Here is a 25,529-nt window from a genome sequence, read left to right on the forward strand (position 1 = left end):
GTTGACCTCTGGTAAATCACTTAGTATTCTAACAAGTCACAAATTAAATTTTCTTAAAACCTATATCCTCCTCTACGATTCGGTCATATATTATTTTACAATCGAACTTGGAGTTTAGAATTCTTAACACTGTTATTAGCAATAGACTCTACTGTGTCACACAATCTGTGTATCGGTACTTTTTTCTACTCAATACTATTTTTGTGTAGCAAATATATTTCTGAATTTTGTATGCAGAATGGATGGATGGTCACCGTAACCATATCATTCAAGGAATTAATTTTGAAATGTATAAATTTCTAGAATCTATTGCATAACATTTGAATGCTACTAAATTGATTCTACACGGTCAGAGCTATTCAACCTGAAACTCTATATCTGGCCTGGCAATATTCGGCCCGGCAAGTACTTAATTGGGTAATTTCTGCACAAAAAATTGGAAAAGTACTGGTGAAATTTAAGTATTCAAGCCAATTAATAAAATTTGTAATTGACACCTGCCGAACATGTTTGTGCTGATACAATTCAATATTTTGTTGCTATTAAATTAATTAATTTTAATTAATCATTATCTATCCTGCCTTTGCACTATAGGTTAAATTACTACTTTTTCTGTGCTAAATTAATAACGACTACGAAATCATGGTATTCAAACCAAAACCTTAAAGAATTTCGAAAATAAGAATAATTCTATTAAAAAAATGGATTTTAACCCACTAACGACCAAAAATTAACCCATTTACAATCATTAAATCAAACTTAATACATTAATTTATTTTAATTGTACTGAAACTTTTAGTAATTGCTTAAATCTAATTCATTTTGTAAATTTAAATCAAAAAGGTCCAATTCGCTTTCATTAATTTCATTGTCTTGGTGGCTAAAGAGAAATTCTTCCATGGGTTCACTGCAACATAACAGTTGAATTACTTCTGGTAGAAGTGTTGAAAGTTTCCGGTTTTGTAAGCGCCTATCTAAAAATGATGTGGAAATTAATGGATCTGAGGTACAGCTTAATATTAATATTAATTCGGAGCTTAAAAAATATGTCTTCTCCGCTTCCATTACAGCGTCTTTTTGCATCTCAAACATTTTTCAGCAATATGAAGTAAAATAGATTGCAAAGAAACTTTGGAAAGAGTCTCATTTGCTTTTAAAATTTCAATTATTTATATTCGTGAATTATTTTCGGAAGTGGGTTATATGGGAGATATGACAAATTATGGACCGATCGTCATGAAATTAGGTCGTGTGATTATTTTCTTTATGAGAGTTCAATTTTCTGTTGAATTTTATGTGTATACCAAAATTTATAAGAGATTTATGCACGTTAAAGTTATTTCGGAATTAAGGACCGATCATCATAAAATTAGCTGACATGAATTCCGTATATATTAAATTTATTTGGAGCAAAATTTGTTTAGATACCTATATAAATTAAACATTTATGACCGATAAAGTCCAATTACGGGAGGAAATTTGTATGGGGCTAGGTGGTATAATGGACCGATTTCACCCAATTTAAATAGGCTTCGTCCTTGGGCCGAAAAATTATATGTACCATATTATGGTGGGTGTTAGGCTAATATTCTTGAACATTACAAACATCTGCACAAACGCATTATACCCTCCCCACTATGGTGATGTAGGGTATAACAAATTTATTGTTTTCGTTATATGCTTCTCCACTTCATCTGAAAACATGTTTGAAAACGGCATACAATTTTTCTTTTTTTGAATTTTCGTTAAGCCAAATTTCAAACAATAATCTAAAAAAGATAGTATTATTCGAAAACGTCTAAAAATGGCTATTATATGTAGATGAAAATTGGTTTATAACATTTCAATATATTTATTTCTGATTTCATTTAATCTGCCGAACTTTGCCGAAATTTTAAAAGCTTCCACGAAGTTACATTTTGAAAACAATCGCAGCACTTTTAAGGTTATGTTAAAAAAGTGGATTAATTTCAAGCAAGTTAAACAATTGTATCACATTTTTTAACAAAAAACATTACTTACTTAGTTTATTGTTCTCCATTTTCACTTTCTTGTTTATAACTCGCGAAATTATTTAAACATGCAATTGAAAATTTGAAAGCAATACAGGCTTTTCAACAAAATTTACTAAGTAATTACGATGCAATGTCTTTGACTGCGTGTTGTCAAATGGAATTTAATATTTACCAAAAACAAAAAGCTGACTTAGTTAATTTGGAGTATTGGTTACAAAATGGCATTAAAAAAGTGCAATATTTGCATTTGAAAAATTGGACTTTAGCACAGTTTTGGTAGCCGTTTAACCTATAGTGCTTTGTAAGGGGTATATGAAAAAATTAAAACGATGCCAAATATTTGTTCTCCATCCGATTTAAAATATTTGAATGTACGTCGAATCTTCTAGAAGAGATATATGCACACCAAAATAGACATATTTCATGGAATTTTCGACTTTAAGTCAAATTTTCTCTAATCACATAGCTGTACTCTAAAATTAAAACCTGTTTTGTTTCCCCCAATATGTTCTGAATTATTTTGCAAAGGGAATTTTTTACATCGGCTTAGGCATCTTAAATATCTAAAAAAATTTAATTTTATGGATTTTTTAAAAGTTATTCAAAAGTTAGAGTGATATAAAGAGTGAGTCCAAAAAAACTTATACTTGCATTAAGTTAAATAAAACTTAAACCGTTCAAAAATAGGTAACTTTATTTAAATATTGCACAGTGGGCAGAATCAAATTTTTTTGGAAATGAATTTGACGTGAGCGTAGCCAATAGAGTATCCAAAAAACCGGTTTCCGGTTTAACCGAAAAAGTGTGTTTTTGAAAAAACCGGTTTTGATTATTATATATGTTTGAATGAGCTTTAGAAAATATATTTCATTAAAACCGGTTAACCGTCTTACAAAAACCGATTTGTAAAAAAACGAAACCGGTGGAGTTTACAAAACCGATTTCGGTTTTGGAGACTCCACCAAAAGAAATTCGATACCATTCGGTCCAAAAGTACCTACTTTGAGGCCCAAATAGAGCCAAAAATCTATAAATATCATTTTAAGTATTTCTGAAAAGTGTTTTTGGGATTCTCTATAGCAATTCTTATATTTTTTTCTTTTGCATTTTTATACCCTTCACCTTCGTGAGAAGGGTATATATAAGTTTGTCATTCCGTTTGTAATTTCTACATTTTTCATTTCCGACCCTATAAAGTATATATATTCTGGATCCTTATAGATAGCGGAGTCGATTAAGCCATGTCCGTCTGTCTGTCTGTCTGTCCGTCTGTCTGTCTGTCTGTCTGTTGAAATCAGTTTTCTGAAGACCCCAGATATCTTCGGGATCCAAATCTTCAATAATTCTGTCAGACATGCTTTCGAGAATTTTGCTATTTAAAATCAGCAAAATCGGTCCACAAATGGCTGAGATATGAGGAAAAAACCAAGACAACCTCGATTTTTGACCTATTTTTTACCTATATCTGGATTACTAAGACATTAATATAGACAATATGGATATCTAATGATAGATATTTCAAAGACATTTGCAACTACGTATATAAGACCATAGTAAGTTGGACCTACAATGGGTCAAAATCGGGAAAAAAAATTTTAACCCGAATTTTTTTTTTAAAAAAAAAATTGAAAAAACAAAAAAAAATTTTTTAAAATTTAAAAAAAAAAAATTGAAAAAATTTTAAAAAAAAAAAATTTTTAAAATTAAAAAAAAAAAAAAATTAAAAAAAATAAATTTTAAATATAAAAAAAAAAAAATTAAAATAACAATCGAAAAAATTTTTTTTCCAAAAAATTAAAAAAATGGAAAAAAAATTAAATTTTGTTTACCTAAAAATATTTAAAAGTTTGAAGTATAATTTGGTGAAGGGTATATAAGATTCGGCACAGCCGAATATAGCACTCTTACTTGTTTTTTTTTAAAATGTCTACATAGTTGTAAAATTTCATTAAAAAAATTCATAATAAAATTTAAATTTTCCAAAGAAAAAACAGTTTAACATAGTTTTCCTTATTTCCTTTTTGTGTGAAGATTTTAATTATTAAAAATTATATGAATTTTTGAAAAGAAGACACAATTTCCTAAACTTTGATATATAATTTGTCTACCTTATCTTTTTCATTGGACAAAATAATGAATTTAAAATCAAAAACATACAGGACATTTTTTTAATCTTCCCGTTTTATGAAATATTTATTGTCACTGCATTGTCGACTACGGCAATACCAATCCTGTGACAAATCTAGAAAGTGAAGTTAACTACTGCGAGTTATGTATTGTGAAGCCATCATAAGACTAGTGAATATGACCAACTTTGGGTGGTAGCCTACTAGCCCCCATTCCAACTATAATCCCATGTATAATTGTTCGCAAGCTATCAAATTGTTTCCAAAATAAATTGTGTTTTAAACAACTAATTGAGAGCCAAATCTGATAAAACTAGATTACGCAAATAATTAGTTATCTCCTTCTTCGAAAAAATCAGGATTTGTCGCGACATATACATACTATATACATTCTCAAGCAGTTGGAAATATAAAAAAAATTCGGAGAGTTTTTATCGTTAATATTAGATTTCAGGGAAATGATAATGGTAATTTTTCTTTCTACGTGCTTTCAAGAATACTTTGTAGTATGCAAAGAAACATGTTTCATTAGTAAAACAAGATCAGGGCTTCGTAGAGCCGATCTACCACCCCGCTAAGATGTGGCCCATATGTACATCAACGCTCACGTCAGAGAGCATTTAGTTTTAATTTTAGTTATAAGATTTTATTACTTATTGTCAGGCCTAAGTAAGACAGATTCGATAAATAAATAAACGTTAAAAAAATAGTAATCGTTTTCTGGATCAATCTCCATTAAGGGTCCTTCGGTTCTTCCAATATTATAAACAGACATTTCCAATAATAAAATGTTTCATTTTCTCTTTATAATTTTTAATTTTCTTTAATAAGAAATCATTTACAATTTTTGTTAATACTAAATTATAACTAAAATACGTTTACAACTATTTACACTATAGGTTGTTGCTTAAACCAACAAAAATTCATAAAAACTTAAAAAAACAAATTCACAGACACACACATTATTGATTTAAAATTTAATATACATAAAATATCAATAATTAGGATCAAACTCCTCTCGCTCTGAACACAATGCCGGAAAACGGGGATTTCTGCCAGTCCTACAGCCACTGGCTGCATAGCCAGTTTTGTACAAGGGAGCTCCGAGAGCATATACAGACGAATAATTACACACCACATTATAGACATACAAGTGGGGATAATCGGGTCGAGTAAACCGCATTATGGAACAGCCAACACGAGTAATGCGATCCACAATCATTTCAGCAAAATGGCCATAAGCTTCACTGTAAAAGTTAAGAGAAATTCAATTAGTTTATAAATAAATTATCTTGATTACGAATTTAACTTACAAATTATGGGTGACCTTAAAGGCTTTAACAAAGGAACTATCAATCAAATCGTATTCGGTGTCAAACCACAATGTTATGGTTTCATCAATAAGATTTGTGACATTAACGTAGCGTGACTTCAATCTAGAGATGCCGCATAAATTCTGTCCGGTATTGCGAAATCTGTAGGTGTGATTACAATCATCATGATCCAATTTACAAGTGCGTACATTAAGGCTTGATAAGTACTGCAGTTCATCGTCCCATACCTGTAAGAATTAATGGAAAATTTGTATTAGATTTGTTATTCATTTCTTGGAGAAGTTTTATAGTTAAATTTTATTAATTAGTTCATAGAAAATATTTGCAAGTAGCAAAATAATGAATATAATAACATTCATTATTTTGCATTACAAATTGTGTCAAAAAATTTTAAAAACACCCTCAAATTCAGAAGTTATTCTGAAAAAACCGTTTTCAGTGATGTTCGTCAACTTATCGATCTGTAACTCAGTCAGTTTTTGTCCGACTTTAAATTAGTTAACGGATTTGGAAAGAAAACTGATTATGCAGTTTTTTATACATTTGTAAGTTATAAGTATTGTTTTTCTTAATAATATCTAAAAGAAAAACAAAATTTATCAACTTTTTTGATTTTAGTCACTTTTCATTGCTTATTTTGATATGAGAGTTCATAAAACTTTACACCAACATATATAGGAAATTTAGTTCTTAATAAAACATGGTTTTAATTATTCAAATCGGATTAAAATTGTAAAAGTTATTTTAGCGCATATGAATAAAAAAAAAAACAAAAAACTGTAGAAAAAAAAATATTTGTAAAATTTTTAATTTACAAGGTAAATTTTTTCGAACTTTTTTCAAAAAAGTTTAATAACTTTTGCAAATATAAACCGATTTTAACAAGTAATGTCTCATTTTTCCCATATAAAGTTGTCTTTAAAACACTGTGTAAAAAAGAATAGGTTTTTTATAGAAAAAAATTAAAATAACTATTGTTGAATTTGAAAAATTATTAAAAAAATAAAAAATAAAGCGAAATATTTTATAAAAACTTACGATATACATTTTATGCATACATTTTATGAAAGCTTAATTGTTTAAAATTTTGAAATCGGTCTAAAAATGTGTGAGTTAGAGGTACTAATGTACTACGACCTACCCTAAAACAGTTTTTTTCAAAATATCTCTAAATTTTGAGGGTGTTTCAAAATCTTTAAAAACGGTTTTAGTATGTCCTCACCTAGGCCTACAACCCCCATTAGGTCGCTTTTCAAGTTCTGAGAAAAAGTGTCATTTTGTAGCAGAGTGTAATTCGTTTAAAGTCTGTTTTTTGCATTCTGTGCATTTAAATTTCAATAGCGATAAAAACATTCACTAGAATTTTCTTACGAGAGAATTCAATTGTAGAACTTCCGAGGATTAAATAAAGGCTTTTTATATAAGTATTTGGTATTGTTGAAAATATTATGACTTGAGGATTGATATTTTAGTAAAAATAAATAATTTTATAAAATTTTGGGACTTCATTTACCTTAAAAACTAAAAAAATTTTCATATGGTGATTTTCCACGAATAAAAATATAAAATTTGAATTAATGTAAAATTTTAACAATTGAAGATATCATAACAAAATTTGGAACCAATATAGACTCAAATGTCTAGAAATCAATGGCATTAAAATTTTTAAAATTTTTTTTTTCAAATACCGAAATTCCTAAAACGGGTAAATTTGTGTTCCAAAAACTGAGTTTTTTCATAAAAGTGCCTACTGTGACGTTATTTACCGTGTGATAGCCAAAATACTTAGTAGCTATTTAAGAAACATATGGGGTTATACAAATATGGAGCTTTTTCGTGGATCGGTTTTTTGCCTTATTGGAATTTTTTACTCAAACCGAAATTTTTTTTTAAATTGGCCATATTTGGATATGACTGTGTGGTGATATGTAAGCTTTAGTGAGCCAAATTTTTCTTTACACACTTTTGCATTAAGTTATCTTTCCGGATCATATAAAAATTCTATATAGTCCCGAAGAAATTTTTTTTCTACAAAAGAAAAAATATATTTCCTTTTTTTGGAAAAATACGTAAAAAATATGTCCCTTTTTACAAGTTCCAACTTTGGATGCGTATAACTTTTTATGGGGAAGAGATAACTGTTAGCAAGTTTTTTATTTTATTTAGAATTTTATCGAAGAGATAATTATTAGCAAGTTTTTTTATTTTATTTAGAATTTTATCGCCAATATAGCTGATATTTTAAAAATAAATTTCGACCCATATCTAAAAAACCATAAAAAGATCGAGAAAAATTAAAAAAAATAAATCAATAATCCTGAATATCTCTTCAACTAATAGAGATAACCTTGTAAATGTATTTTTTGTAGATCTTCTCAAGGAATATTTATATTCAAAACTTCAGCTCATTCGGATGATAAATGGATTTTTGGGGATTTTTTTAGAAAATTTGAGACCCGAACTGACCAAACCAAACGAAGCTGAACAAACGTAAATCAACTCGAAAACACCTCGGCTCAAACCGTGTGAAATTTCGTAACAATATCTCCAATAGATCCCAAGATATCGAATTGTCTCCAAAAAAAAGTTTTTGAACTACTGTGCTATATACGAAGATGCTGAACTTTCAGTTCTTCACAACGTGAATATAAGTCAATCATTTTATACAAACGCTGGAGTAAAACAAGGATGCCCCTAGACAGTACCTCAGAAAAAAATTCCAGTACACCCTCTTTATATTAATAAATATTAATTTTTTTTTTTTGGCCGAACGTAGGGATCGCCGTTATATCTTTGGCATTTACAGTCGGATTTTAAAGTATGATATATAATTTTTTTTTGTCTCGAAAATACCAATAATACTTATATCGCTGTCTGAGCGATGTCTGTTAAGAGAGCAGAGGAATAACATGAAGTCTCTCACTCCATTTCGAGGATTTGGATTATGCGTATGATATCTGTCTACTCTCGCAAGTAGAAGATTTCAAATGATTAGTAATTAACTATGTTAGCACCGATAACATCATGCTACAAGACCAACCAGTTGCAAATACATATCCCTCGATTTACATGATAGATGTGTTGCTGCAAAAATCGTGTAAATCGAAATGAAAAATTTTGTATGAGAATACACGATTTCGAAAAAAGACCCAAATACGAATAAATTAAAAAAATTTTTTTTAGAAAATTCATTTATTTTTAAGTAAAGTATACATTGTAGTTAAAGCATTTAATAAAACACAACAAATGGAACTCATAAAAAACATATCAGTTCCTTAAAAAAACAATTAGAAATATATTTCTATTATTTAGAGTCATAACTTCCAATCAATTCTTTATCAGTGCCTTCCACTACTGATCGTATCTTTTGGAGGGCGACATATCACTTTCCTCATTAGATAATTTTTCATGGGTTTCTGGTTTGATAGTTGATAAATTGGAAATAACATCAGTTCGTAGAGACTTGGAAATATAATTTTTAATTAAAACTTCTGTTGATTATTGTTAAAGTCCTTGTAAACCTCCTTAGTCCCTATAAATAGGAATGCGAGGGCTCTATTAATATTTGGGTAATTTTTAAAAAAAAAGTTTTCCCAATTTTCAGCCTAATTCACGCCCTTCACTAATATTTTTTGTTGTCAGTGCTACTGATTTCATAACTTCTTCATCGTAATCGTTGTCGTTTGTTTCGGTCATCATATTTATTCTTCAAAAGCACCTGCTTAAAAATATCATCAAAACCTTCTCCTTCCAATGTATGTGCAAACTCCAAAGATTGACAAGATAGTATAACATTTGAGCGTTGATTGCCTGAGTGCAGTATAAGTCAATGAAACAGGCGTTACACAATCTAATATTGTAAATTTTTTGCATCTGTGGCAAATATGTTATATAAATATTTTTGATAATTTTTGATTAATGTTTGCTAAGAATATTTAAAAAATCGTGTAAATTGAGGTAATTTCCACATCCCTCGATGTATACGAAAACCAAAAAAATCGTGTAAAAGTGAAATCGTGTAAAAAAAGTATCGTGTAAATCAAGGGATAGGTGTACTTAGAAAGCTTCTTCCATCTAAGCAGTACAGATTCAACGAATGGCGGTGCTGAAACAGACGTAAATAACAGACTCAATAAGCGAGAGCGGCATTCGGAAGACTAGTATGGAGAAACAAACAAATATCCAGACGAACCAAGCTTAAAATAATCAACGCATGTGTAAAGTCTACTCTGTTGTACGGAATTGAAACTTGGTTAGTATCGAACACCATTACTCAAAAATCGACAGGTATTCATCAATAAGTGCCTCAGATTCATATGCAGAATATTCTGGCCTAACAACATCAGCCACACGGATCTCTGGAACATTATCAACGAGCCACCCATACTAACACAAATAAAACGTAGGAAATGGAGGTGGATTGGCCATACTATCAGAAAAAATCCCGTCAGTATAACAATGACGGCGCTAGGGTGGAATCCTCAAGAAGCCTTGGTCGGCCAATGAATACATGGAGACGCACGATACTCCAAGAACTAGGACAGTGCAATCTTATATGGAATGACGCGAAAACAACTGCAAAAAATCGTGTAAGATGGAGATGCTCCCAAGAGGAGGAAAAAATATGTAGAATAATGAACTGAATACGAGAAAAATCATCAAAAATTATTTAAATACAATTTAAATAATTCAAAATTGATTTTATTATTTATTACGATTCACTATATCATATTTCATATGTGAACAAAATTTTCTATCAAAAATAACCAAGTTATAACCAAAATTTAAAACAACGTATCATATTAAGTGCACGATTTTCTTAAACAAATTAACGTATACGTTTTGAAAAATGAATTAATAAATAAATAGTATTTTACCTTATTTCCAAATATTTTTTAATAAATTTGTTGCAATTGAATGTTTTTTGCTGTCTTTATGAAAATTTAATTTAAAATTGTTGGTAATTAAAAATTTTTAAAATAAAAAAACCTAATTTTATTTAAATTTTTATTTTTTCATACAAATTTATATTGCTTATACGTTATTTTGGTTTGAGAAAATATCAATTCAAAATAACGTAAGACACATATAGGGTTTTTAATTTCCCGACCTTTCCCGACATTCCCGGGTACCCGGCCATTCCATTAGGAATATTATAGCAAAATTTCATATAAAAACTTAGTGTTAAAATTATTAAATATCAGAGCTTCGAATTAGTTAATAAAATTTGAGCTTAATTCACAAAAATCTTAATCCGTAATTAAAGAATATCAGCCTCTCATTCCATAAATCCATTCACAATATTGAATTTTTTTAGATTCATTTCAAAGCCTTTTTTAAACTGAATTAATTTTAAAATTAATTAATAACAGCATTTATTCAAACTTTGAATGATTAAATTTTTGTTAAATCAAATCATTTACAAAATTAATTGAAACAAGTAAGAGTGCTACATTCGGCTGTGCCGAATCTTATATACCCTTCACCAAATTATACCTCAAAATTTTAAATATTTTTAGGTAAACAAAATTTAATTTTTTTCCAGTTGTTTTTTGAATTTTTTGGAAAAAAAATTTTTTCGATTGTTATTTAAAATTTTTTTTTTTTAAATTTAAAATTTTTTTTTTTAAATTTAAAAATTTTTTTAAATTTTAAAATTTTTTTTTTTGTTTTTTCTTTTTTTTTTTTTTTTTAAAAAATTCGGGTTCAAAATTTTTTTTCCCGATTTTGACCCATTGTAGGTCCAACTTACTATGGTCTTATATACGTCGTTGCAAATATCTTTGAAATATCTATCATTAGATATCCATATTGTCTATATTAATGTCTTAGTAATCCAGATATAGGTAAAAAATAGGTCAAAAATCGAGGTTGTCTTGGTTTTTTCCTCATATATCAGCCATTTGTGGACCGATTTTGCTGATTTTAAATAGCAAAATTCTCGAAAGCATGTCTGACAGAATTATTGAAGATTTGGATCCCGAAGATATCTGGGGTCTTCAGAAAACTGATTTCAACAGACAGACAGACAGACGGACAGACAGACAGACAGACAGACAGACAGACAGACAGACAGACAGACAGACAGACAGACAGACAGACAGACAGACAGACAGACAGACAGACAGACAGACAGACAGACAGACAGACAGACAGACAGACAGACAGACAGACAGACAGACAGACAGACAGACAGACAGACAGACAGACAGACAGACAGACAGACAGACAGACAGACAGACAGACAGACAGACAGACAGACAGACAGACAGACAGACAGACAGACAGACAGACAGACAGACAGACAGACAGACAGACAGACAGACAGACAGACAGACAGACAGACAGACAGACAGACAGACAGACAGACAGACAGACAGACAGACAGACAGACAGACAGACAGACAGACAGACAGACAGACAGACAGACAGACAGACAGACAGACAGACAGACAGACAGACAGACAGACAGACAGACAGACAGACAGACAGACAGACAGACAGACAGACAGACAGACAGACAGACAGACAGACAGACAGACAGACAGACAGACAGACAGACAGACAGACAGACAGACAGACAGACAGACAGACAGACAGACAGACAGACAGACAGACAGACAGACAGACAGACAGACAGACAGACAGACAGACAGACAGACAGACAGACAGACAGACAGACAGACAGACAGACAGACAGACAGACAGACAGACAGACAGACAGACAGACAGACAGACAGACAGACAGACAGACAGACAGACAGACAGACAGACAGACAGACAGACAGACAGACAGACAGACAGACAGACAGACAGACAGACAGACAGACAGACAGACAGACAGACAGACAGACAGACAGACAGACAGACAGACAGACAGACAGACAGACAGACAGACAGACAGACAGACAGACAGACAGACAGACAGACAGACAGACAGACAGACAGACAGACAGACAGACAGACAGACAGACAGACAGACAGACAGACAGACAGACAGACAGACAGACAGACAGACAGACAGACAGACAGACAGACAGACAGACAGACAGACAGACAGACAGACAGACAGACAGACAGACAGACAGACAGACAGACAGACGGACATGGCTTAATCGACTCCGCTATCTATAAGGATCCAGAATATATATACTTTATAGGGTCGGAAATGAAAAATGTAGAAATTACAAACGGAATGACAAACTTATATATACCCTTCTCACGAAGGTGAAGGGTATAAAAATTGTCTTAAGCCTTTTTGTACTAGATTTGAATTGAAGAAAAATTTAATCTATATATATAAAAGAGTAACGTTACTGACTGACTGACTGAATGACTGACTGACTGACTGAATGACTGACTGATTCATCATCCCACAGCCCAAACGACTGAAGCTAGAATCATGAAATTTTAACTGTGGGTTCCTCCCTCCCCAAAACGATCCACTAAGAAGGGATTTTTGGAAATTCTAACGTTTAGGGGGTAAAAAAGGGTAAAAACGGGTAAATCCGGTAATCTTATATCTTCAAAACTAATAAAGATACAAAAAAACTTAAAATTGCATGTTACTCCATTTAAAAAATAAGCTGACAGGTGTTTCGTACTTTTTCGAAATTCGAACCTTTTTGGGGGAGAAAACGGGTAAAAACTGTATTTTGGTACTTTTTTTTTTAAACCAATAAACATAGAAACAAAATTTAAATCGTATTCTTTACTTATCAAAAAATAAAAAATATAAGTTTGGTACTTTTTGGAAATTCGAACCATTAAGGGATAAAAATGGTGTTTATTTTTGGTACTTTTTCATAAAATATGTTTTTCTATAATTTGAAATAGACATTCGAATATTTTACTATGAGTCCCACCACGATACAGAAAATTATTTTAATAATATTTTACCACCGCAATGGGGATAAAAAAGGTACCAAAAAGGGGATAAAATCGAGAAAAGACATTATATTTGAAATTATTAAGCCAATTTTGATAATTTTTTTAACATTGGTTCCTGGATTCATACAAAAATTAACTAACAGGTTGTTATTTGGAACTCGAGTGCCATGAAATAAAGCTTACATGGGCCCGAGTGGGTGGGAATCCACAAGTGGCTGCTTTTTGGTACTTTTTCTATATTCTAATGGTACTTTTTGAATTTTCTATAATAATGGATATGAAATTAATAATGGATATGAAATTAAGCGTATATGGTCCTAAGTGAGTGAAAATTCAAGCGGATACTTCATGGTACTTTTCTTTATTATAACGGTACTTTTTTAATTTTCTATAATAATGGACTTAGAAACATGAAATTAAGCATATATGGTCCTAAGTGAGTTAGGAGTCTAGGGGTAGACTTTTTGGTACTATTTCTTTATTCGAATGCTACTTTAAGTAATTTCTTCACCAATGAATTTAGAAACAAGAAATAAAGATTATATGGACCCGAGTGAGCGCGAGACTTAATACTACTATTTCTTTCTTCTAATTGGGGTGGCGAAGCGCACCGGGTCAGCTAGTGATTTAATAAATTTGTGAAGCTATTTTGTTATGGATTTGAAGAAGAAATTTAAAGAAATTAGAATGATTCAATAAGACATAAATTCACTTTTTAAATTTTCAAACGAAAAATAGACCGCATTATTGCCGAGATATAAGCAAAAAAACTATAAAAAACTTTTAAATGTTTTTTGGTGAAAAAAATAAAGTTCTAAATCGTTTTCTATGTATTTTCGTCAGTTTTTAATTCCTGAGATTCCCTACTAAAAATTCCGGTAATCGGGTAGTGAAAAATTGGCAAAATTCCCGGGAAATTTGTACCGGGAATTCCCGGGATAAAAACCCTAGACACATACCACATGTCAAGCACTTTTGTTCTAAAACCGCGTAGTTTTCATGATCATGTTCACATGAAATTTATGTTATTTATGTACCAAATTCTTTAGGAATACACAAATCAATACTGAATACGGGAAATTTCAGAAAAAAAGTTTTCGGGTTAGGAAAATTAAAAAATTTTTTTAAATTATTTGTGGACTTACTTTATTTATGAAATTTTGAATTTTCAAATGAGTATAACTCGCTAACTGTAAGAGATAAATAAAAACATAGTTTAGGCCTAATATAGGGCTTTAAGAATATATTCAAATATTTAATTTTAAATGAACCAAAAAAAATTTGCAAGCATCTAAAAATTGTGCATGTCTGAGTTGCCCTACTGTGACATCTCTCAGCGGCACTCCTGAGGAGTCAGTTGTCAAAACATAAACTCATCTCCTATGTCTATGTAAAATTTCAAGTCAATCGATTCAGCCAATTAAAAATATCAGTTTTATTTCCAAAATATTTTGATGCTGCATCACTGTGCACTGTTATAAAGTATTCAACGATACGCCCGAAGACAAATTGAATAATTTTATATAATTATTTAAAGTTCATGTTTGTTTTAATCATTAATTTATGTTTAATTACTATGTCTAATACAGTGTCTGCTCATTAGCCAAGTGTCTGCTAAAGAATTAATAAAAATAAAAAAAAACATTCTCATGTTTTTTAAACAGAATCATACAGATGTATTACAACATCCGTTTCCTTAGTACTGCTGATTTAAACCCCGAGTTATACAAACTTATAGATGGAAAGAAAGAGTTGGTAACCTAAAGGTGTGGCTGTTGAATAATTGATTAATTAATATTATGAAATCTAATGCGGTGTTATCACACCGATGCAAAATAATAATATTAATAATGTTACGTCAATTTTATTCACATCTGTGCATTATGCTTAAAAATTTAATGGATGTTCAAACTAGTATTTGCAATATTGCAACTGAACTATTCAAGTGACTGATTCTTCGGTTATAGGTTCTAAAACTTTATAAATTTAACGAGCTTCGTTTACATTCGTATTGTGTACATCTGGATAGTCGATCGCTTTCGTCTTCTGATGGCTATGTGTGCTGACCACTGATTTATATGAAAGCGACCTGTCATTATATTATGGTGTTGTTCTAGGAGGAGGAAACTTGTGGAACAAACTAGTTCGTTTTGGTCACAAATTATTGTAGTTTATAATTGTTTAAATTTTAACAAATTTATTTAAAATACATTAATAAATTTTCCAGTTTTTATAACTTTTAATTGCGAAAAAAAAATTCCTTTAAATCAATAACCAGCTTTAAAAACTGTCGTTAGTATTTTTATTTGTTTTATTCTTAGATCATCTCAAAATGGAATGACCCCTAAATATAGAATATAATTTGGCAGACTTGTTTCTTTCTTTCTTTTCAACAAGTCTTTTTTTATTTTAAATCATAAATTTACTAGATAAAAGAACTTTTTTTTTTATTTTATTTAAAAAACTAAACAGTAACAACTGGTTTAAAAAAATAATAATTTCATTGAAAGATTTCGAACTTGGAAACACTTTCTTTCATCAAGTCTTATTTTTTTTCTAGCAGTAACCGGAATTTGCATGTCTCTTGTTTATTGCTAATTTATGGATTGTCGATGTTTAAGAAATAACATTTTAATAATAATTTATTTCCAAAAATATCAATGCTTTACATTTTAATTTAAAACAAAATTTTAATGATTTATGAACTAAAGAAATTGAAGATTTAACAGACATAGAAAATAGGCATCTAAAGTTTGTTTTAAAAAAGTATGCCAGAGACTAGAAAACAAAGGCACACGTGTCTTGTGATTTCTTTTGTTATCGATCAAGAGATTTTTAGTTGTTTCATTTATTAGGCTCAAGGCAATTACACAGGTCAGATTAAAATTTGCAATTCTATGGACAGATTTTTTTTTTGTTAGACACATGTAAAATTTGCTCTCAAAGTAATTTCACTTAATTGTGAATAAATTCAAAAATAAGCCATCGATTTTTATGATCGATGTCTCATTTTGTTCCTATTTCATGTAGCTATGTTATAAGCAATAAATCTGAACAATTTCTGACGTTTTCGATTTTTTATGATTTTTTTAAAACAAAAAAATTTGTTATTTTCACGTAAAAAATATATTTTTTGCTTAAATTTGTTATTATAATTCCAAAACTACTGATCCGATTAAAATGCAATATATATGATAAAATTTGTACATAGTATGGGGAGAATGTTTTCATAATTCAATAAATCGAAAGAAGAACATTAATTACTCAATTTAATGTATATCAAACAAAACAATAAAATTTTGTAAAATTGAGGGAATTCACTTAATTGTGAATAAATTCGAAAAGAATCCTTATATGATCGATATATTATTTTGTTCGCCTTACATGTAGCTTTGTGATAAAACAATAAATCAGAAATTGTCTGCCGTTTTCGATTTTTCGTTATTTTTTTAAAACAAGAAAATTAGCTATTTTCATGTAATATATATACAGTACGGGCTCGATTTGCGCAACCGAAAGGAATTCGAGGTTGTTGCGATATTCGAAATGTTGCAATAAGCAACCACTATATACGCTATTATTTTTTATTATTTTTTTTAACAAAAACATGCAATTTAATTAACCAAAAGTATTTAATTCATTTATTAAACAAAACAAAGTAAAAATAAATGGTGTAAATAAATATAATATGTACTCGAATAAATAAAAAATATTTTAATAAAAAATAACTGTGAATAAACAGCCAAAATTCTTTATGAGAGCAGTGTCTTCGTGAAAATATTTTTAGGTGCCTATGATATGGCAAAAAGTTTTGAATTACGCTTCTGATTAAAAAAACAACCAGAATAAATAGAGAAGAGAATAGAATAACTTCTGAATAATTTTACATATGAAAAAAAAAATAAAGTTGCACTTATCGCAGTTGTAGTTATAAAGACTCTAAGTTGCAGTTATAAAGACTCTAATGTTAAAAAATAGGCTGTTGCGCTAATCGGTCAGTTGCAATAATAGGTAGTTGCACAAATCGAGCCCGTACTGTATATATTTTGCTTCAATTTGTTATTATAACTCCAAAATTATTGAGCCGATTAAAACACAATATATAAACGGATTAAAGAATATGTAAATTAAAATTTTTGTAATTTTACTTTAATAATATCGGACTAACCGTTTTTGAGTAATCATTAATTATGTGGAGAAACGTCTAAACAAAATCACAATTTTTAATTAACATTTTTTTTAAAAAAAAACTCTCCATAGAATTTAAAATTTGGACCATATTTGTACTATTGGAACTACGATATATCAAAATTGTGTAGTGGTTTAAAAAGCCTCTACAATTTTTTTCGATTTTGTTGTCCTGTTTTATAGGTTATGTGCAAAAATATGAATATACATATTTGTTATAATCTCTTTTGAAATATCTATACATATAAAAATGAAATGGTCCATGTATGTAATGTCATCACGTGAGAAGGGCTGGAGCGATTTGGCTGATTTTTTTTTATTCGATTCGAAATTTTCAGGAGATGGTTTGTAAAGTAAAAATTACGACTAAAACCGGCTTTTTGAGTCCAGTCAACTGTAATAAAAAGCCCCTAAAGTATGCAGTACAAATTTAGATATTTTATTTGCAAATAAATTAGAACAGGCAGGTGTATGTGGGTTGGAGAAACTTGACGAACTAACATTTACCTTCCGGGCGAAGCCGGGGCGGTCAACTAGTTTATAATATTCTCTTAAATTACACGGTTCTACGATGGAAAAAAAAACTTGGAAAACGGCCTAGCGTGGGTTATAGGTCTTGCTGAGTACACTACAAATTGTCTCCAAAAATTTCAGAAACACCCTCAAATTCAGAAGTTATTCTGAAAAAACCGTTTTCAGTGATGTTTGTCGACTTATCGACCTGTAGCTTAGTCAGGTTTTGTCCGACTTTACATTTTTTAACGGGTTTGGTAAGAAAACTGATTATGCTTTAAAATGACGTGAATTTTTTGATACATTTTTAATTTGTAAGTATTGTTTTTGTTAAGAATATCTAAAAGAAAAAACAAATTTATCAACTTTTTTGATTTTAGTCGCTTATTATGATATGAAAGTTTATAAAAATGTATACCAATATATATATAGAAAATTTAGTTCTTAACAAAACATGGTTTTAATTATTCAAATCGGATGAAAATTCTAAAAGTTACACAACTTTTAATTAACACCATTTTTAGTATTTTCTCCCCCAGCGCATATAAATAAAAATAAATAAAAAACTGTAGAAAAAAAATATTTGGAAACTTTTGAATTTACAAGGTAAATTTTTTCGAACTATTTTCAAAAAAGTTTAATAACTTTTGCAAATATAAACCGATTTTAACAAGTAATATCTCATTTTTCCCATATAAAGTTGTCTTTAAAACACTGTGCAAAAAAGAATAGGTTTTCATAGAAAAAAATTAAATTAACTATTGTTGAGTATGAAAAATTACGAAAAAAATAAAAAATAAAGCGAAACTTTTTATAAAAACATACGCAATTTTTTTTTGATATACATTTTATGTATACATTTTATGAAAGCCTAATTCTTTGTCTATCCATAATTGTTTATAATCGGTCTAAAAATGTGTGAGTTAGAGGTACTAAAGTACTACGACCTACCCTAAAACTGCTTTTTCAAAATATCTCAAAATTTTGAGGGCGTTTCAAAATTTTTGAAAACGGTTTTAGTATGTCCTCACCTAGGCCTACAACCCCCATTAGGTCGCTTTTCAAGTTCTGACAAAAAGTGTCATTTTGTAGCAGAGTGTTATTAAATCGGAAATTTTAATGTTGTGAATAATTTCTTCGAGAAGTTAATTTCAAATCCCGCTATTCCCAAAAACCCTACAAAAAAATCCCAATTTTTTTGTATTTTGCCTATAATACTGTGTTCATATTCTTTTCTTAAAATCGGTCTTACATGTGTCCGATATTGTGAAAAAACTGAGCCAGGGTGCATGCCTTAATTTGACAAACCACAGGGCCACTCCTGAGGTGTCGTTGGGTTCGGTTGTCAAAAAATAAACTCGAATGTTTCTCTGCAACGTCTGTGTGATATTTCATGCCAATCGCATCAGACAGTTAGAAATGACAGATTTATTTCCAAGCTATTTCCAAGCTATTTCTGCCCCCACTGTGCAGGGCATGAATAAATCACATTACTACATTTAATAAACATATAATTTATTGACTTTAAATTAGTTTTAATACTGTTAAACAACTCATAGTTTAATGTGTTAATCTCCTAATAATCTTTTTCATGTTTTACGAAACTAAAAAAATAAATTCTAATTTTTATTTAAATCACAGATAATTTTTATTATTATTAGTTATTCAGAACTCGTTGTAAAACTTATTGTTTTTAATTTGTTTAAACAAATTATTTGAAATCTTGATATCATAACAATAAAATATAATTTCAATAATAAAATAAAACTATTTAAGCTTTCATTTGTTTTATGGGACTTGGAACTTTGTTTTGTTTTTTAAAAGAACCACTGTGCTTGTGTTATTTAGAATTTTAATAAGTTTTATTTGTATTTAATTATTTAATTTATTATTGGTTTGTTTTATTGATTTTGTTTTCAAAATTTTTAATTTCTAAACAAACAGTTTTGTGTGTTTTATGAATTTTATGTTTCATTTGCATAATATTCAATTCTGCTGCTGTCAATATTACGTTTTGTTTTTATTAATTTTTGTTGTTGTTTATTTTTATCATTTGTTTATACATACGTGTGTAATAAATAAAATTTAATTCTTTTAAATGGTTGTTAAACTCTTGTTATTAACATCATTATTAACACTATTAATAGAGATTTAATTAATATTTTTTTATACGTTTTTGTTTGTTAAATACTCACCATTGTGGCCATTCTAGATGCTGGATAATAACCGGGTAATTGACCCGAAGCAATTAAATTTCTTCGCTTATTGTGTTCGTCTACGAAAACATGTTTGAAGTTGGAGATATCAACATCACTGGCATCGGGAAAGCAGCGTCGATGAAAGAGCTGAAATTGAAAATTTGTGTAACGAATGAAAAAAATAGTTAAAAAATTTGTTTATGAATGCATTTGCACAATGGGACTGTTCATAGAAAATTATAATAGCGGAGTTCACTATTAAGTGCGAATGGTCTTGCATCATTGCAAATGCAAAATTGTAAAGGTTTCTGTGTCTATTATGTTATTGGATTACGGTAAAATTTTGCATTTGCAATGATGCTAGACCATTCGCACCTAATAGTGAACTCCGCTAATAATAAATTGACAAAATATGCAAATTCAAATTCTAAATTTCTAAACTTGTGAATAAAAAGCATATCTGCCCTGAACCTGCTATACTTCTCCGGTAGAAGGGTAATCAGTTACTGAGAATAACATTTGTATAACCTTCATTATGTGTAATATGGCTTTTATAGGTTTGTTCTTTAATTTTTAATTATTTCACTATTCATAAGTAGCAGTGTCGGTTTAATGATGTATGTCTGTCCTTGGAAATCAGATTTTTAGAAGAATACAAATAACCATTGAACATCAACATAAAAAACGTTAAGCATTTTTTTATAAATTTGAAGCATATACCTGAATATACTTCCAAAAGTTTTGGAATTATAGTCAATAATTGATTTGTTGAGACTTTATGCACTTGACAAATCCTAACACTGTCATTTCTTAATTAATTTCATTATCTTTAAAGATCTGAAAACATAGGATTATTGAATAATATACACAAATTGTATCTATACTCGAAAATCTTATAAATAGCCAGCAGTTAAGCCAGTAGTCAATGTATCCCTTATAGACAGTAATTGCCACTAATGTCCGAACACTTGGCTGACTCCAATTTATATATTTTTGGGCCATTGGAACGTATATGCTCTCTGTAGTGCAGAGAGAAGTCAATTGTTTACTTTACACATCCCATGTAATCTATTGTGGAGATAATTGTCACTTAAGTGTCTCTAAGTAATCTAGAGTGCAGTTACTTTAAACGTTTATTTTTTTCTGCACTTTAGAAAGTAGTTATTTTACCCACTAGAAGTATCTATTGGAGAGTAGGCGGAAGAATGTTTGTTTACACGCAATTTGTTATTGGATTGCACCCGTACGTGTTAAAATATTTTGTTATTTGGCTGATCTTGTAACCGGTTAGTAAGGCAGCTATCGGACAGTCTTATTGTAAAGGATCAATTGACCCTCTACTAACTAGTTAAATTATTGTCATTATTTTCTCTAAATACATATATATATTAGAGTTCGTTTGTGATCAGATCACTTCATTTGTTTTTCGGGTATCATTATTTTGCGTAAATAAAAATTATGGCGTCCTTTTTTTTGGAAAATTTTTACTCCTTGTGATGGTTCAACGCACCTAAAGACGCGCATTTTGAGCACATTTTTCTGTAGAGAAAAAACGGTTGAATATATTGCAAGTATGATTTCACCAGTCGATTCTGCATCAAAAATCAAATCAATTGATGTTTTTTGAAACCTTAAAAATAGTTCCTAAAACCCACAACAGGCGGCACAAATCTCATAAAAAAATAAAAAAAGAATTTTAGATTTTTTAAACATGCACGATGAAAAGGCAATTTAAAAACGGTACCAATATTTCCTTTCTATTACAACCCGTTAAAAGTTTGTCAACTGACTATCTGTTGCTAGTGTCGAAAAAATGTCATGGATATAAAAGAATCATTCGATTGGAAACAAATCACAACAAATCTGTTATGTCTGTCAATATTGTATTTTTATGAAGAATACTTGTAAAGAAATTCCCGAAATTCCCCCTCTAAATTTTCCCGAAAAGTTCTAAAAAAATATTCCCGGAATTTTTTTTCCTAGTTTCAGGCAATTTGTATATGAAAATGCAAGAAAAAATTTATATTGTTTTGGGAAATTGTTTAATGTGAGATCTCCTAAACTTCCTAGGAATTATTTCTATCAGTTGCAGTTGAATTTTCAAAATTATAATTTAAATTTTTTTAAACAAATTCTATTAACTCAAGTACTGATCATTAGAATTTTATTAAGGATATGTAAGACAATAATATCTAAAAAGAATTATTTATAGATTTTTGGTAATTATTCGAACTTTTTATATATATAATTTGAAAGTAATTTTTAATTAGGCTTAAGTTAATTTTATTATAATTTATTTGTAATAATTCAAAGAATATCACTGAATACTAATATTTTAGATAATTGTCAAATTGAAATAAATTTTCTACCCTGCCAAGGTCGTCATCAACAATCTTCATTGGCATTCCAATTTGACATAATAAAATGGACTTAAACTTAATTAAAATTTACTTTCAAATTATAGAAAAAATTATGTTAAAACTTCTCTTAATTTTCGGGAAAACACAATTTATGGCAATTATTTGGCCAATAAGCCAATATTTAATATAACTTATAACTTAGGAGATATTCGCATTTGAAAATTAAATTTTCAACATTTTTATCCACCCTACTCCAGTTGTTTTGATGACCACGGTTCCAAATATTTCCCGATTTTCTTAATTTTTCTTTCATAGGATTAACAACAGATGTATGTATATATCAAATAAAGAAAGAATTGTTTAAAAATCATGACTCCAAAGTTACATGCAATGGATTTTAAAAAAAATAAAAAAGGCGATTTTTCTCTATTTTTTTGGGAAAAAATACTTTTATTCTTTTTAAGTTATCTAAAAAATTTATAAGAGTATATATAATGAATTTGTATTTTTTGAAAAGATAACTTTACATAAAATATTCTAAATGAAAAAAAAAAAATTTTTGATACCGAGGGGACCAGGTCTATTCAAAAACGCCTGTTTTTTATGTAAAATTCAACTTTAGGGCAAAAATTCTCAAATCGCATAGCCGATGTCAAAATATAGTAACCTATTTTAGATGGCCCATTATGTTCTTAATTATTTTGTGAAGGGTTCCGATAAGCCCGCCCCTGGTATGGATATTATATCCAAAATACTGAAAAAATCCCATTTTTGGGATTTTTCAAGACTTTTCTGGGGACCCGTGGCCCATCTCCTGGTGGGCTTATGAGGTCCAGATTCAAATTTAAACTCGACAACACTTCCTCTTTGCGCATGTGAAATTTCATTCAAATCGGACTAACGGTTTAGAAGTTACAGATTTATTTCCCTCTTTTTTTTTCTCATACCACTGTGCAGCGCTTGACTGGTCCTACTAGGGAATTTTTAATATCTCTGAAATTTTCCAACCGATGTTTTTGTTTTATAAGTTTAAAAAAAAAAATAATTCTGTGTAGGCAACGATTCAATTGCAACTAAATACAAACGTTAATATTTTATAACTTTTTTCAAATACCGAAAATTCAATTTAAATATTCAAGGCTTTTTTATCAAGTCCCATCCTCACTCCTCGAAATTCTGAAAAAACACTGTCAATCATGTGAAATAACTGCAATTTTCAGTATATAAACTTCAACATCCAGCAGTTTAACCAATTGTTAATTTGTTACATTACTCATACGCTGTGTAGTTTTATTTAAATTTAATTTAATAAAATTGTAGAGAAAACCTACACCATTATTCCGACAGGCAATATGACGAACTGTTCTTGAACCGCCACACAACTCGGGATCACACCACGTATACTGCTGGCACAAACAATTCAAAATGTTCACAAATAAAATCAATAAAATCAACATTTTCCGTTTAACTGACACTTGTATTGAAAGAAAGTTCATTATAATTTAAATTTATTGGTTGGTTATTTTTTGTTCTTTAAACGATATTACGATTTTTAAAGGGTTTTAATTTTTATGGTCAAGCGTTTTATTTGATGGTTTTAACAAATCTTATTAAACTTTTTTTTTTTATAAATTTATTTAAATTAATTTTTGATTCATTGTTTTTTTATTTTGTTGAAAAGGAAACAAAGTTTAAAGCAAATGTTAACCGCCGACAACCGTCTACTGATACTGAATGATAGTAGTCAAGCTAAAAGTTTAACGGCCAAGCCCAAAAAGACAATAATTTTTCTCTTAGTTATTGGCGTTAATTTAAATTTAAATTTCTTTCGTTTTTGTGGTGTGGTTTAAAATGATATAAAATTTAGAACAAGTTTTAAGTCATTTACTGTTGTTGGTTTTAAAAATTAAATAAAATCAAATAGAAATAAAGTGTGTGTATGCATAAAAAATATGATTTTAAAATGCTAAAATTCAAATTTTTATAATTAAAATTTAAAAAAGAACAATAAACTCTCTCTTACACACACACACACTCTACCTCTCACTCACCCCACTTCAACATCTCTCTCTTTTCGTTACTTGTAATTCCAGAGTCTGGATATCCAGACTGTGCAATATTGGATACACCAATTGTCTGTATGTCTGTCAGCCAGTCTGTCTTCCAAATCCCCATAAAACAAAAGAACGAACTTGTTCTAAAATCTATACAGAGAATACTCGTTAATCTTTTTGTATTACTATATTTAAATATTAATAAATATGTATGTATGTATGTATGTATGTAGCATTTAGATTTCATTTTATTTATATACATAGAAATTGAATCTATTATTAATTATGCAATATTAGTAAGTTAGTTAGTTGGCGAATAAGTTAGTTAGTGAGTTTCTTAGTTAGTTAGTTATTAATATTAAATTAATATTCTTTTAGCGTGTCAATTTCACTTTAACTTGTCTTGTCTTGTTGTGACTTTAAGACGACTCCGAAAGCCTCTTAATGCTGTTTGCTGCTGTCGTTAGTTGATTTAAGTAGAGGAAGCTTGTTCATTTAAATATCATCAACTGAATATCATGTTGGAATTAAATTATGATTCAAATTATTTGCCATTTTATTCGTTTGCTATTGTTATTTTGTATTTCTATTTTGGCACTTAAGTTTCTCATTCAGTTTGTTATTCAGGTTTTCTATAAACCCCGAAATATAAGTATATTACGGATCCGGATTACAGGAGAATAGATTTAACGATCTATGTCTATACTTCTGACAGGATGTAGGGAGAGTTTTTTGAGAAGAGCAGTTTGGATTAGTCCAATTCAGAAAATATGAGTCAAAACGGATAATGTTTACCCGTGTCGTATCTGCTCTGAATTTTGACATTGCGTTTACAAGAGCGAAACTGTTTT

The 25,529-nt window shown here is 29.5% G+C and overlaps 1 protein-coding gene across 1 annotated transcript; it reads right to left on the minus strand.

Annotated features, from left to right (window-relative positions):
- Window positions 1-4,932: 4,932 nt before the first annotated feature.
- On the minus strand, window positions 4,933-24,329 carry LOC135961094 (antigen 5 like allergen Cul n 1-like). Its single transcript, XM_065512581.1, has 4 exons — window positions 23,956-24,329; window positions 20,262-20,411; window positions 5,455-5,702; window positions 4,933-5,388 (listed from the first exon to the last, which is right to left on the minus strand). Exons 1-4 carry the CDS (start codon window positions 24,118-24,120, stop codon window positions 5,136-5,138), a joined length of 816 nt encoding a protein of 271 aa, XP_065368653.1. The 5' UTR covers window positions 24,121-24,329; the 3' UTR covers window positions 4,933-5,135.
- Window positions 24,330-25,529: the final 1,200 nt, after the last annotated feature.

This window comes from Calliphora vicina, chromosome 5, assembly GCF_958450345.1.
Source record: "Calliphora vicina chromosome 5, idCalVici1.1, whole genome shotgun sequence".
Taxonomy (NCBI): domain Eukaryota; kingdom Metazoa; phylum Arthropoda; class Insecta; order Diptera; family Calliphoridae; genus Calliphora; species Calliphora vicina.